Source organism: Bombus bifarius, unplaced genomic scaffold (assembly GCF_011952205.1).
Source record: "Bombus bifarius isolate JDL3187 unplaced genomic scaffold, Bbif_JDL3187 scf7180000007980, whole genome shotgun sequence".
Classification (NCBI taxonomy): Eukaryota; Metazoa; Arthropoda; class Insecta; order Hymenoptera; family Apidae; genus Bombus; species Bombus bifarius.
The window spans coordinates 1022688-1038331 of NW_022884365.1; the positions used below are offsets into that span (position 1 = coordinate 1022688).

The 15644-nt window shown below is 40.5% G+C and overlaps 1 protein-coding gene across 1 annotated transcript in view; it reads left to right on the forward strand.

Moving 5' to 3' along the window:
* The window catches only part of LOC117204789 (homeobox protein homothorax-like), a 244673-nt gene that overhangs the window by 201372 nt on the left and 27657 nt on the right, over positions 1-15644 (forward strand). Inside the window, exon 6 of the mRNA XM_033442521.1 lies at positions 8173-8231. Coding sequence (XP_033298412.1) covers positions 8173-8231 — 59 coding nt within the window. The remainder of the gene's footprint in view (positions 1-8172; positions 8232-15644) is intronic.

The window sequence follows — 15644 nt, forward strand, 5'->3', positions numbered from 1 at the left end:
ACCTGTCTTTTCATTTTTAAAATGATAACATTTCGAAAATGATTCGTCGCTTAATGGTTTGTCTAATTATTTGGTTTATCATCTACCTTCAGGAAACTTATATTTAAGAATCTATACAAGTTGCTCGAGTAACATCAAAATGAAGAAAATAGTAAAAAGGAACCTGTTCTTCTGGTATGCATATAAAATCCTCAGTCCACACGTTACAAATATTGCTTTGCAAAATTACCAGAGTTTCGTACACGTAGCTATAATTTATCTACGAAATAGCACAAAACTATTCGTCAGAAAGTAGCGAGTCACAGGAGTATCAACGGCATATCGAACTTGTATCCACAGTTTAAACACCAGCGAGCAAGGCGAAAAGCAGCGTGGATCGATTCCGTTTAGCTCGCACAGAGGGAGGCGAGTTTTTCAATATCCGTGGGCGTGAGTATCGGCCGCTAAACAGATCATAAAGTATTGATAAAATCGGGGATGGCGCGGCAGGCGCTTGGATACAAATTTTCGATGTGGCCACGCGGGCCAACCCCTAAATTCGGCGGAGGCACGGGGGCGGCACTGCCGCGATTTTGGCCGCAACACCGCCAGGAAACCCGATTACACGCTGGAAGGATGCTCACGGTCTACAATGCTCATTGAATTTGTCGAACGGGAATTATGTATCGCGAGTGCTGTCCGAATGGGGAACAGAGAAAAGGCGAGAGTCAAAGGGTGTGGGTTAGAAAACGAGGATTCGGGGTCCCGGCGGCGCGAACCGATCGCTCGAATGCATCACAATGAAATCGCGATCGCGATCGAAAAAGAGCCAACAAGAGATGCGACGAGGAGAAAAAGGGATAGGCGGTAGGGAATGGGAGAAAGAGATACGGAAAAAAGAGGATTGGAAGAAGAAGAGCGTCGAAAGAGCGAGAAGAAAAGAAGGTCGGAGGAGGTGGAGGCAGAGAGGTATGGCGCGCGAATCGAGCGCGCATTATATTCGGATAAAATGATTTTATCGATCGTAAATGCAGCGGTTGGCATCGCCGGCTTATGAGCGTCTGGATTTACAACCATCGGCTTGGTATGTCCTCCGTGCTAGGCTCGCACGCTCCTTCTTTCTCGCCGGTGCAACAAAATTGTCCTGAAAGGCATGCGATTCCAATGGCCGCATAAAAATTCGACGTGGAAGAGCCTGCTTTATGACTCTATCGCTCGCAACGCTTGGATATTGGCGGCTCGACGATCTTCTCACCGTCACCTCCGTTTTTCTTTCTCGTTGGCGTTTTGTGACCCTAGGCTTCGAGTTTTTCTGCAAAGTACTAAGCTTTTGCAATCGGATTTAATCGACGTGTCGATGCAATCTTTAGTTGATTTATTATGTTTTGAAAATACTTTATCAAGGAATATGAAACTTCTATTATTATAATGAAATGCCTGACTATGTGTTCACTAGATACAGAACTATAGATATAGGTATAGATAGAGATACTATGAAGATTATAGATAAATTCTCCAAAAATAAATCATATTGAGGTTACAAATCTTATAGTAGATGTGAGTTATACAGAAATTAGATTAGTAGACTGTACCTGCATTAATCGTTTAATTTCTGAATGGTCGGAAGTATTAAGGAAATCTTCAGAAAATGGAGTTCTCTAATCATTTAATCTTCTAAGTAGCACATATAATAATATTTCTATAAAGCTTAAGAATATTCTTATTTTCGCAAGTTCTAATAACTTCCTTAAAAATAACTACGAAGAATTAAGTCTCAACCAATCGTAATCTGTAGAAACATGAAAAACATATACGAGATTTGTATCTATCGAACCACTCGAAGGAACGGTTCTTCGGGAAATCAACGGGAAGCTTCCGCGGTGCTCGATAGGCGATTCGATTCATTCTCTAATGGGCAATGATCACGGGGACGGCTGTTCGAGCCTCGCTAATGCGAAAGCTCGCCGTTCGCGTCGCATTAGTCCGCGGTTCTCTGTACAGCAGCGAAATTGATTACCAATACCAGCTCGTTCGCTGGCTGGCCTGACTATCGCGCGTTCTCGTGTCCGTGCAGTAATGATGTTTTGATGCGAGGACCCCAGTGCACCGCCGCGTATCGACTGCAGTTAACTAATGGAAGCTCTCCGATAATTGCGAGCGCCGCCGGAGAGTAAATGTTGCCAGCGCGACAGTAATCATCGTTACCACCGCTGTTCTACCACATCGCGAAACGAATTCGACCGCCGTTGAGAAACTCTCGATAGTACGGGTTTGTTTGATGAGATGAAAGTCGGGAAATTTTTCAACTGGATAATATTGGTTCTTACGACTAAAATAGAAAACATGTACGAGGTAAATGAGAAGTATAAAGCACGAACTATAAAGAACGCTTACGATAGCTTCCGCTTTTTACTGTTATTTAATATAAATTATTTAGATTCGATACATTTTTTGGAAAATTGTTTAGTAATTTTTTTATTGATGTGTAAACTTCAAAATTGGATGATATATCTTTCTTTCTAATTGTGAAACGAATATGACAAATGTTCCAAGACTTTCGAGAGTTGTATATGAAGAAGAATGTCACGCAGGGAGAAATACAACACTTTGTACGTATATTTATACGTTATTCCAGAAAAATTTCTTTCATATCAGAAAGAAGCCGAATAAATTAATAATAAAGCAGGAAACATATTTTGTTTGTGAAAGTAAAGTCTGCTTGAATACATTCTCTGCGAAGGTTTTCCGCATTCTGAGCATTCGCTTCTAGAAGATTATTCATCCAAGAAGGGAAGTTACTTCATTTCCGCAATTCGCTTTGATGACGGTGCCGTTTCTTGCCGAAAGTCGACGCGCAAATGGCCGACGATTCGCTCGATACTCACGACGACGGTAGATGCCCATGAAACCGTACGAATCGAATCCACGCGGCGTATAAGCAAATTCGAGCATTATTCATGTATGCGTTTGGAGCGTACTAAATTTCGTCACGGCGCTGGAAGGTCATGCGGGAGACACCCTCTCGTAACTCTGGCTTTTATATCTTTTTCCATGGCAGAACCGTGTCATATGTTCTTACCTCTCTCCCTACTCGTATAAAAACGTAACGATGAACTTAAGCCTCGCCATCGGGCATCAGCGATTCGTCAATTGACTTCAAACGATGTCGGATTATGCACTTTTCAGAGGTTGATTACTTAGTAAAATTATTTTACATATAAGATGATCAATATAAATTGCGAACGTTTATGCAAATTTATATTTTCATGGGCATATTAAAAAAGAGAAACATAGAAGAATAGAAATTTGTTGAATTTCCTATTGTACTTTACTGTTTTACTAGTACTTGTGTGTACTAGTGAGTACTTTAATAAGTAGAGTATTACAATATTATAATGAACGCGCTATTCTATACATTTTTATACATTTTCCTGTAGATGTATAAAGATTCTCATAATGGTAAAAGATTGCAATTTACGAATTTATTATTTCATTTCAACCCTCTTTGCACTTCTTTAATTCATGTTTCCGGTGTAGATACCTAAATTCTTTCTACTTTTAAAACACTCGCATTATACTCATGGAAATACTTAGTAATTCCATTCTATTCAAATATAAATAATATTTATTCAAGTATAAGAATTTAATTCTCCCATCAATTCGAATTTCCAGAAAAACTAAAACCATCCCTCGGATATACTCGATTGAGGAGGGTTCGTTAAACGCATTTATTAAAGCGTCTTCGACGCGTAGAAAGACAGAGAGAGGGCACGGTGTTCCATGAAAAATTCAAATTCGTTTCCGGAACGATGACGAGGCGGCGAGAGCCGGGCTCTTTTCACCCCTCGCGTGACGGGGGTTTGTTTCACGCCGCGAAACCGAGATGCCCCCCACCTCATCCCTTCGGCTTCATAATCAAAACTGCATTAAAATCCTGAAAGCGGCGACGAGGGCGCGGTGAAAAGTGTTTTGTCATCCCACGGGGGTTGGCACGACGCAATATGCCTCTCCCTTTGCCGCGTCGCGAGCCGAACACGGCGTGAATCCTGCGCGTCGTAAACCGATAATTTTACCGGGCCATTACGATCGTCCACGATAACAAACGCGTAAAAAGTGCATCACCGCTCGCGATGCTTTCCCGCGAAAATACTAGCGAAACCGTTTTAATCGCGCTCGCTTTTTTCTCGCGCCTCCTCGATCGCGATAATAATCGTAAAAACTAATTTCCTATCTGTCGATCAACGGCACGATGATGCCCTCTGATGTGTCTGGAGGTGCTGGAATTTATTGGAATAAATGGAATGGTTTATTTTATTGTAGATTTTTAGTGTCTATCGTAAAATTTTGTTAAACGTCTTAGTTAGCAGTTATCAAGCCGTAAACTAGATCAGCCCTTAATTGGAAGCTCCTGTAACTGTAGAATAAAGAAGTTGTTGAAGGCGAATCAATTTTCAAGTTTTAGTTGGTTGTTTGTAATAAAATTTGAGGTTAGAAAAAATTCAAAAAATAAAGAATCCATAAATAAAGAACTTCTAAAAAAGAAAATTAGAGTTCCGAATAACGAACACAGTTAAAGAAGAACTTTCAGTAATATTTATTTAACCATAGCCTATAGAATTCTATAAAAAGATAGACTTCATTCGTACTATCCTGAAACATCAGACGCTTAACTAAAACTCCACTATTTTCGTGAAAACAAGAGATCTAAGCTGACCAACGAAGAGTTAACGGACAATTCGCGAAACCAACCCCGCGATGAGGCCGCCGGAGGGTCGAGGGATGACAGTACCGTTTGCCAGCCGCTACCTCAACTGTAAAATTTCATCCTGTCCGTTCTATGTGCGGTGAGCTTAAGTTTTCCGGTAGCGAAGATATTTTTACCGGTTTCCAACCCCCTCCCACACATCGAAGAACGAAAGAAAGAAAGAGAGGGAAAAGGTTGGGCAGTTGCCACTGCTTCCGTCCCTTTTCTAACTCTCTCTCTTCTCCGCCTCTGTTCTTCTTTGACTAGGGGCTGTGCGCCATTGTTCGGGCGATATTTCAGCCACGGGGATGGTTGCCAGGAGGGTGACGCGGGGGTTGGCGGCAGTAGTCAGCTGGCTGTGACACGCTGCCTACGCCGCCAAAGGGGAACCAGAGGCGTTTAGGAGTATTTGGGGGCTGGAAAGGGGCCCTCGGTTTATACAAGCAGGGATACTCTTTCATCCAACGATAGCCGAGGCCTTGACTTTGTGGGTAGTCGGTGTTACGATCCTCCCGCGCGTTTACACACCCGCTGCTCTCCGTTCCAAGTACGCTATACTGTGCTCTATCGACGATCTGTGTTTCGTGTCCACTTGTCGTTTGTTTTAAGGGGGTGTCAACCCTATCATTTCTTTCTTTAGTACTTGTGAAGGAACTCGGAGGAAGATTAAATAGTCACAGTAGTACGCGATATATTCGCTATTGAAATCGATCTAGATTTCTCTTATCTTGAAAGCTTTCATGGCGTTTCGTGCATTGTCATTTACTCTAAAGTGTCAGGTTTTGATTTTTCTTAGCAGTTTGTTTCAAGAATCTTTTACTTCTTCAAAGAATTTCTTTTCTGTAGTAAAGTATGCAATGTGCGGATCTGTTCTATTTAATAGTATCCACGCGCATACCATCGACACTCGTCCAACCGTGCAGCTCTCCAATTCCTTCTAATTGAACCGGAAATCTCCGTTGTTGACTTACGCGCGAGTTTCGTGCCGGTCGGACCGGCCACTCGCAACTGGCTGAGCTGCGTCGAGCGTTAGAGTTTAATAATTATTATTCATAAGTCTCCGGACAGGGAGCCGGCCAGGCGTGAGACCGAACAAGAAAGATGCGACGCGAAACAAGAGGGGCTGCAGCTGCCACCGCGTTCCTCCTCTCTCGCTCATCCCTCTTCTCGCCCATCGGAACCATGGTTTTCCACGATGAGAGGGGGAGGAGGGGTGTGCTCCCGAGTCAGTCGAGCAGAAACCCAATCACTTCCGGCGTCTGCGCCCATTAGGGCGCCGCGACGCTGACGTCGGCTGACGTACGCCCTTTCGCCTGTCTTCCTTTCTCCGTCGCGCCCTCCCTCTCTTTCTCGTTTCCCTCTTCGTGGCCTGCAGCAACCTCCCTCTCAGGTTGGACCTCTACCAAACTCGAAATAGACCGCAGATCTATTGTTTGGAAAGCGCTCGCATGGAAGCTCCTTCACCGTGGCTAATGACGTATCGAGGATCCCGGGAGTTCTCTCTTCTTGTCGGCCCCGGCTGCTCCGTCTTCCGCCGACAACACACCGCCTCCTTTTTCTTCGTTGTTAGCCAGATAATAGGTCGCGAAGCGATGGAGAGGAGAATATACTCCTCTAGGATGTTTTTTGAAAAATTTAGTCAGGATTTACACAAATGATCCTGAGAGAACGTGTTTTACGAAGCGTTTTGGACAATTGATGGATGTGATTGTTAATTAAATCGTGGAAAGGAATTAAACTGTGTCACTTTTTTGGCGAGGTATCTTGCGATACGTTCGTCATACGTCATAATGAGGGAAATGGTAATCCGCGAGATATCTCGTCCATAGATATGGGTAAAAATCTATTCCACTTCCGATTTTTTACTATGAAGATCTATAATTTTTAACGAATGATAAAAACAAGAGAATCGTGATGAATTGACCTAGATTAATCTAATTAACTGTCTTGCAGTTTGCAATGAACAATTGTATCCACCTGTAATTTTCATTATTCTATACGAGAAACTTATTACTCTATGTTCTCCCACTACTTTCTTCTCTAAAAGTACACAAGAATTATAAAAGGACGGTAGAAGCGAAAAAATTATGATCATTGGAATTGGAACAGTTCGATACAAAAGATTTGCATTTTAAAGATTTGTACAAATTTTAAGCTTTGTCTTTTTCTGCAATCAGAAGTTACATCCATTTGTCAGTCTTTTTATACAAGCTATTTGTTGGTCTGTATTTCCAAAAAAAACTTTACTTTCTGAAAAAGAAAACAAGAATTTCGTACAGAAGATAGATATAGGGCGAAATGTGATCGATGGAACGAGGACAGTTCGATTCCGGTCATTGCGGCGCGCACCTGTAGTTCTCTTTCGGGCGTGCATTTCGCTTGGCCACTTCGTCAAATTAACATACACGATTCGGCCGGAAATTACGTCCGACAATTACCGACCTTACGCCGATGAAATATCGACGGTAACCGCCCCGGCCGGCCAAATTGAGATGAACGATACATCGACGTACGTATGCGCGTTCTGACCGAGCTTTCGACCTTATCACGCCGATCGCCTAATGCCCGCTGCCCATGATCCACTGATCTACATAATGAGTCATGAATACGTCTGGCTACCTGACTGTTATCGTTATCTCTGATTACCGGAATAGATTTCTTGCCAAGGACGCTGCTACGAGGAGATCCGTAAGCAGCTAAATGACCGACGTTAGACGCTGATTGGTGGCATTACCGATTTATTTGAGGCTATTTTTCTTCAGCAAGCTAATGTATAGTTCGCATTTAACGTGGTAGATAAATTGACAAATGTTCTTAGATCTTGTTTGGAAATGTAGAAATGGGTTTCGAGGTTATAAAAATGAAATTATTTGAAACTGTTGATTTTCTTGTCGGAGTTAACGAAAATGGAAAAAGTTGATCATATTTCTGATCTATATTTTGCTACTGAAATTAAGAACTTTTACAGAAAGTAGAATTGTTCGGTTCCCTTCTGAGTGACTCATACGTATATCGAAGGGATAATTAAAATAGACACTCTTTCCTGTATGACGAGACTTGCACTCAGCTGTTTCTATAAATGTTTCTTCATTAAATATATATTTAACTTTTATGATATTTCATAGTCAACGCCATATCTAATGGTATTGATTCAACAAAAATACGATACATCTCTAATAATATTTATAAATCTCATTTGCATCTTGACCTGCAATTTTTCAATGTGTATTACAAATATAATTATAAAATTATAAATATAAATCATAATGTTTTTATATTTTCCATGATATGATTTTATAGCAATAAATAACTAACACAAAATTTACATAACCACTAAGGAAGCCTTAAGACAACTGATTAAATAGAAGAAGAAATATTTTTAAATAAAATTATCGAATATCTAAAGATTCTACATTCCATTTCTAATTGGTACATTTCTTTTGTTACAGGTTCATCAATGCGAGGCGTAGAATCGTCCAGCCCATGATCGACCAGAGCAATCGAGCCGGTAAGACGAGCCCAATTCTGTCAACAGACCCTTACACACATACATACAAGACCGAAGATGCGTATAATTTCATGTCACCTGTGCCGGGTATGCATCACGGATACGTTTATCCGGCTTATCACGAGGGTTACACTCCTGGTCCTTATCGCTTGACGTAGATCGATGTGTTGTAACGAAGGAAACCTAGTTACAAGGGCTCGTCGAATTCGATATCTCTTATTAACCTAAGATCGTTCCATTAGAATCATTGCTTTACCCATTACGTTGTTTAACGTAGATGTTATAATTTCATAAAGTAATGTTGCTCTTTATTATATGATTTATAATATTCTTTAATCTCTATATCACAGCAAATGATTATATTATATGCAATATTTTATTTCTTCTTCTAGCATAATTTCTTAGAGTACTTTTAAGAAAAATATGATCTATTGATTATTAGAAAAATCTTTTTAGTTAAATAGTTAATCAATTATACTCCCTTTTTCTATAATTAGATATCTTTGTTAACACATTTTTATTACTTCAAGCTGGCAGTTATTTGACATATGATTAGATTTATGATTAGATTGATGTATTTTTTTTACATATAACATCGATTCTAGATATTCATGAGGAACTGTATTTGAGAACTGACAATCACGTTGCCCGTTAATTCATCTCTTCTTTCATAATTTGGCGAAGAATTGACCGCGACGTGTTGTCCGTGCGATTTATGTATTTTTCGGCTGCTCGGAAGTATTCGCGTTTCCAAGCACTTTGATCATTTATCAATAAACGAACAATTTGAACTGTATTAACCGGTAGCTCGTTTTGTTTCTTTGGCGGAAGGCAATTATCCCTCGTGACTCGATTATCGTCGATCGTAATCGTGTACTTCGTCCGACCTCTCTATTTTCTGTCTCGTTAACGTTGCGACTTCGAATTCGATCTCTGTACTTTGTCATTTTCCCTTGCAAAAACGAATTCAATCTTAATCGAATTGATACATATCACAAAACACGAATTCTCTTCCTTAATTTTACTTTGCGAAATATTCTTAATTTTTTGTTTAAGTAGCATTTCTTTGACCTAGAAATTTAATAATCAAGAATCTATTATTCGAAAGAAAAATGTTACAGGAAATTAGACAACACGATGAAAGTATAGGAGAATAATTTATTTTAGAAAATTTAGTTAGCAAGTATATAATATTTGGCGCAGAGTTTCTTTTAAAATAAATATTTAATATCCAGGCATTCGGTATTTAAAGTACCAAATGAAGGAAATTCGTTGCGAAAATGCTTAAGAAAATTTAATTTTTATATTTCAGGAAATTTAAAGTTACATATTTTCTTACTTCTATATACTTTATTTTATACTTTATTTTATTTGTTTTCCACTATAATATTGTACTTTATTACAATTCTACTAATACTAAAATCCTGAAATATATATAAGTCCTGATTCTTATCTCTAATAAGGAAAGAGAAAAGTAGAAAAGAAAAGAAAATTCTACTCGTATTGTAAATATAGAGGGTTAATAGCGTATTCGAAAATTTCCCTTGATACTCAAGCAGCGGGAAAGAGCAGCGAAACACGATAGGAGGGAGAAAGAAAAACAAGGAACCTCCGGTTTCCGGGCCGTGTAATCTGTAAAGACGTCGCGTTTACGAGGAGGGAATCACTTCGTTTGCAGTAAAAGGCGACAACAACGGTTACCTAGCCCGATATTGGGGATCGTGGAAGTAGCGTCGCTCTCTTCGTTCTGTGGACCTCTCCTCTAGGGGTTCAAGGGTTCGCCTAGTGATTCGGATGATGGCGGAGAGGGCTGTTTCGTGAGGGCCCTGGTCGGGCAAAAGGTGGATAACGTTTCGGATAACGTTCGGATAACGGCGGGATAATTGGTAGCGGTGATCAGACCGGGTTTTACGAGCAGTCAACATGCCTCTCACCCCTCGACTCAATCCCAAACCGCGTCTTTTTCGACCTTCCTCTCGTTACGTTTCTTTGTTTCGTCGTAGATGAGCTAACCTGCCGGCGATCGGGGTTGTTTCTCTCGGTTAAACGCTCGAAACGAGAGAGAATGCTCGATACAGCGAGTATTTTTACGACTGACTCGCTCATAAACACTCACTGAGTTACGGGTTGTTTGCTCCAGCCCCGAGTTTGCCTTCTCGGAAGCTTTCTCCTGTGTTTCGCAAGTGAGTTAGTTTGCTTGGATAGCATTACGAAATCATTGGATTGTAGTTAAGATAGAAAAATCTGTTCGCGACAAAATATAACGAAAACGATTCTTTTTGTACCTATATTTCATACCATAAGCTTATCAAGCTTCTAGTATTTTTTTTGTAAAAGAATCATTGATATCTTTAAGAAATTCTAAATTCTAATTCTTATTACATTATTATATCTGGAACTAAATTATTAATTAATATTTATTCAACTTATCCGCTCTTAAATTAAGAATGTTTTACCAATAACATTTTATTATCTACTTTGAATGAAAAAGTCACTGTCGCCGTCAACAAATTCTAGAAAGCACCACACGATTTCATTCAAATCCAATATATTTCTCTCAAAATCAAAAGCCACGTCCGTTTATCGAGTCCTACTCTCCTAACTTGGGAATATCGTTGGCCAGCTAGGAGCATGTTACGCTAGCAAATCGCGACAGTTAGAGAGCGAGCATGCGTGCACCGTCAGGGTAATTCCAGTTCGAGAAAGAGCGGTGGTAGAGGGAACTAACGAGCCGAAATGTCGCAGTCCGTATCAAGAGTAAAGTGGAAACCCGTGTACGGTTAGATTGTCATCCCGAGTCAATCCTGATCACGGGCCACTTCGCAACCCCTTTTCCTTTGCGTGTACCAACGTTTCTCTCAGTCTCTTCCCAAAGAGCTTTGCCTCTCGAATTGAAATTGATGTCGTTACACGTGAATTTTGCGGACCATTCGACCAAACACAGAGACCAGGAAATATTTCTAAAGGTGGGCGAAGCTTCGACTCTTTTCTTGTGAAAGAAATATTCGCAAGATCACGTGCAATTCGCCCTCGTTCTCATCCATTTTTCCGATTCCTCCGGGATTCGATCCTGGCATCGTTCGTTCTCCCTCTTGGCTTCTAGACGATCAGCAGTCCATTAAACCTTAATAGCCGAAGCATTAGGCCCCTGGGCAGATTTTGCTCCAACGGAAGCGAGATGAATGTGTCTTTCAAATGCTGCTGATCCCCCGTGGATCGTCCAACTTCCGAGCCTTCGTCGGTTTTCAACCTTGGTCGCTGGCTGAGACGTTTTATTTCCAAACCCCGAATCGAAAATTGTCTCTGCAATTTGCGTGGACGCTCTTCACTGTTCATTAATTATTTGCGGATCGAGATGGCTTTGAGATACGATTTGTATTGTTCGCTTTAGTTAACAGCCGTAATCCATATTTCTTTTTCTGATTGATATATCAAATACACTGATCATATCTCTATATGATTTACATTTTATATATTAATTCATTTTACGGATTACGGATTTAATAGCGTGGATTTATGTAAAATCTGTGTTTACAGGTAATAAGATGATTTTAATGCCTGTTTTCTTTCGTTTACTGTCTACTTACTGTACTGTTTCGTACTACTTACGTATTCTACTTCGTTTCTCTTTACGCTGTACATTGTACACATAACAGGATGGATTTATATTACATTTGTGATATGTATTTGCAGATAATAAGATGATTTTAATGCTTGTGTTTTTCCTTCTTATTCGTCACTATAAATTAGTAGCTACCTTTCAACTGTTCGAAAGAACCGCTGCTCTGGTGCCCATTTGTCTCCCACGTTCTTTTATCAGGGACTATTACGTCCGTCGCGGTAAAAGAATACTCGGACCTGAGGGATGAACGTCGAGCTCGTTCGAATTATATTAGGCCAGATCGCTAATTCAGAACACGTTTCACGGCGACATGGCTGCAACATCTCCCCGGATGGGACGAGAGAAAGGTCTCGAAAGAGGTAGACTGTTAGCATCCTCCGCGTCGTCGCGCTTCTTCGTGTCGAGCTAATGACGCGCGTCGACTCGATCATCAATCATACTTTCATTACGCGAATCGCAGCTGCTCCGCATTGACTTCGCGTGGCCCGCGGCCCATTGTTATTATTCCCAGCTTCCATCCTCGTCGCGCAAACATTCTCGTTTCCTGGCTATGGCCACGTTCTTGCCCCGCGATAACGATGGAACCGGCGCAATCAGTGATTTCATGCTTCGCTTCTGCCTCGATAACGATTCATTGCAACGTGTGAATCCAGAGGAATAAAGCTGATGATGAAGATCGCGCGCGGTTCTTGTTCTAGTTTGCAGTTGCAAGAGAACGTGTTTGGTTTGGTTGGAGGACTGATGATAATAAGGATGATTGGAGGATGCTTGTCGTGGCTGGCGATGGTTGGTTAAGATATTGATGAGCGGATACGATTTGTCGGTTTTACTGAGAACCGAGTTTGTATCGGGGTAATGGCGTTTTTCTTGGGCGTTTATGAAGACTCGGAGCATTCTGTGGTGAAAGTTAAACACTAGGTTGACGGATATGAATGGCTAGGAAATCGGTTATCCGCTTCAGTTAACCTGTTAGCCGGATTGTTCTTTAATTAGAAATTGCTGGACTTATGGAGTTACAAGTTAGCAAACTAATCTTATTTAGATTGCTTTTAATCCTTGTAAAAGACGATCCATCTCAAGAAATTGTTATGTCCAAGGGATGGGCTACCGAGTGATAAATTAAATTCTTCTCTGGTTAACAGGTTATTTATAGCTCTATTATTACACCTGCATATTTCACATAATTATGATATAATACATACATAGTAAATGGAATACATACAACAGAACACAATAGGATACATACATAATGAATAGAACAAATGTCATGTATGACAAAGTATACCAATCAAAGTAATCCTTCGAGTAAATAATTCAAATCTGCTTATGGCGATTTTAAACTTCCTCCGATTGGAACCTTATTTCCCATCGCTAAACACAGCAGAAAAAGGCAATTTTCCAAGTAACAGGCTCTCATGCCCTTATACTCATTCGAGCAAGGAAATCCCCAACGCGTGTCTCTTTGATCGCAAGGAGGGTACAATATAAACCTAATAGAATCCGGATTCGGGGAGACACGGAGGCAGCTTGTACGTCGTAAAACGATGCGTCGTGGCTTTATACTTTATAGTTCGAGTGGCTGTTCGTCCGTGTATCGTGCTCACCATCGAATGGGGAAGGATTTAAAAGGGATCGCGGTTTTACGGCTGGTATTAGGAGGGCGGTAGCGTTAAAACCGCACGAATGCCTTTACTGCCATAGCAGGCGTGCGTGAGCACGGCTAATTTTACACTAATTTCGAGCTACAGACTAGATCCGGACGATATCGCCGATGAACTCAGCCTGGACCATTTAATAACCTTAAGATCACAGTAGAAATGAATGGTTTGCTGATTTCTTACATTAAGTGCCTTTTAGCTTTTTTGCAAGATTCTATCTCTTCCGTTGTTGATGCTTGGAACGTACGATTTTCTGATGAATAAAGGGGAAATTGGACGTTTTATTCTTTCTATAAAGTGGATTGTTATTTAGTTTTGTAGCTACGAAAGGTTTTAAAGTTTAAGTATCCTATTATTTAGACCGAATTGTTGGGGTTGTAGGGGAAATTTCCTCTTTATTAGTTGTTGATAATAGGAACATCTCTTCTGATATTCCTATAATGAAGGTGTAGTACACTGACATTTAATGTCAGTTTCATCGAAGACAAATGTAGTTGTAGTTTAGTTGATATATTGTATATATATGTGTGTGTAAAGATTGAAAGTCGGATGGAGTCATAACTAATTGTAAGCGATGTTCTCGCTCGCTAAGGAACTTGTGTTTAACAGCGCGCCATTCAGTGGTTGCTCTGTCAATAATTCTGGTTGCCTTCTCGCTTCTTAGAATCCATCCAATTTGTACGCGGAACAATGTAAAATTTCTGCGTATCGACGTCGCTTTATGATCCAGGGGAGCCGCGTGTTTTTGGAACGCGGCCGCCAATTCCTATTAGTGAATTCTACGTTGCGAGCATCGTTCAAAAACAGAGAGACCTCCGCCTCTGCTCCCTGCGCACTTCCTCCTAAAATATTACATTACACTTTCAAATCGGATGGTCAGTGTGTAAATTGAATTCGATTACGGGCCGTTACGGAATCAAAGCTCCACAATCTGCTGATTGGAACGTGTGTCGGCGAAACGCGTGAAAACACCACCGATCATTCGTAATAAACTACCAACGTTTTCAAAAATCTGACGGCTATAGAAATGAGCGTGCAACGGTAACGAGATGTGTAAACCAGCGTTCTTGCTCCTCTTAAAATATTCCATCAACGCTACAATATATTTACGGTTAGTAATAGCTAAAACAAAGTAAATGAAATTGTAATAACTCATAGTATTTTATAATTGAGTAGTAAAAAATCTCAAATCCAATGCACTGGTGATTGATAAATTTAGAATAAATCTCACATACGTGATCTATGATCTTGTGGAAATAAATATCAAGCAACTTAGTTTCACGAGTGTTTCGCCAGATCACCTGAGATTTGCAACCCTTAATCACGAAACAATCGACTACACAAACCTACAAACCTACACATTACGTTCGTAAATTGCTCAATTTGTTAAATACGTATTCTTTTGTTATTAACTTTTCGCATCATAATTTACTTCATTCGTACTATCACAATTCACAAAAAGAATTTCGCGAGACAAAAATTTCCTAAAATTTCCCTTGGTTTACTTCTAAGGAATTTGAAACTCAGTTCGATCATCTCTTCCTCGTTGAATGAAACGTTTATCGTTTTATAGGCACGAATAACTACTATGTTTCATAGTAGAATGTTTCTCGTGCGTTCTTTTACCTTTAGCCCAATAACCTGACGTCCCGACGCCAACGCGCGAACGACGCGCAAGCAACATAGCCAGAATCGCGGTCCCTTCGCGTGCTCGTGAAACGACGCAGTAAAAACGTAACAGCGGCTCCGAAGTACCGTAAAGCTGTGACCGTACGGTGCATTTCGTAACGATGCCGCGATAAAAGGCGTCGGCCAAGCTCGCGCGAACCTTCCAACGGTTGTTTCCCTTCGTTCCCGCTGTTGAACAAGCTGTTTCTGATAGCACGAAGTCGGTCGAATGTTTTTCATCACCTACCTACGATTGGAATTCCAAGATTGGAGTTTTATGGTGACGATGATTAATTGCACTCTTTGCAAACTAGGGTGCTACTAATCGAAAGAGAAAATTTCTTTCTCCTTTGAGTATTTCAAAGCTTTTAGCGCAAGCCTTGATTAAAAGAACAACCTGTTTCAGATTAGAATCTTGATAACTTGCAAGTTCTATGCTCTTAAATCTTTCAATGGAGGCGTTTG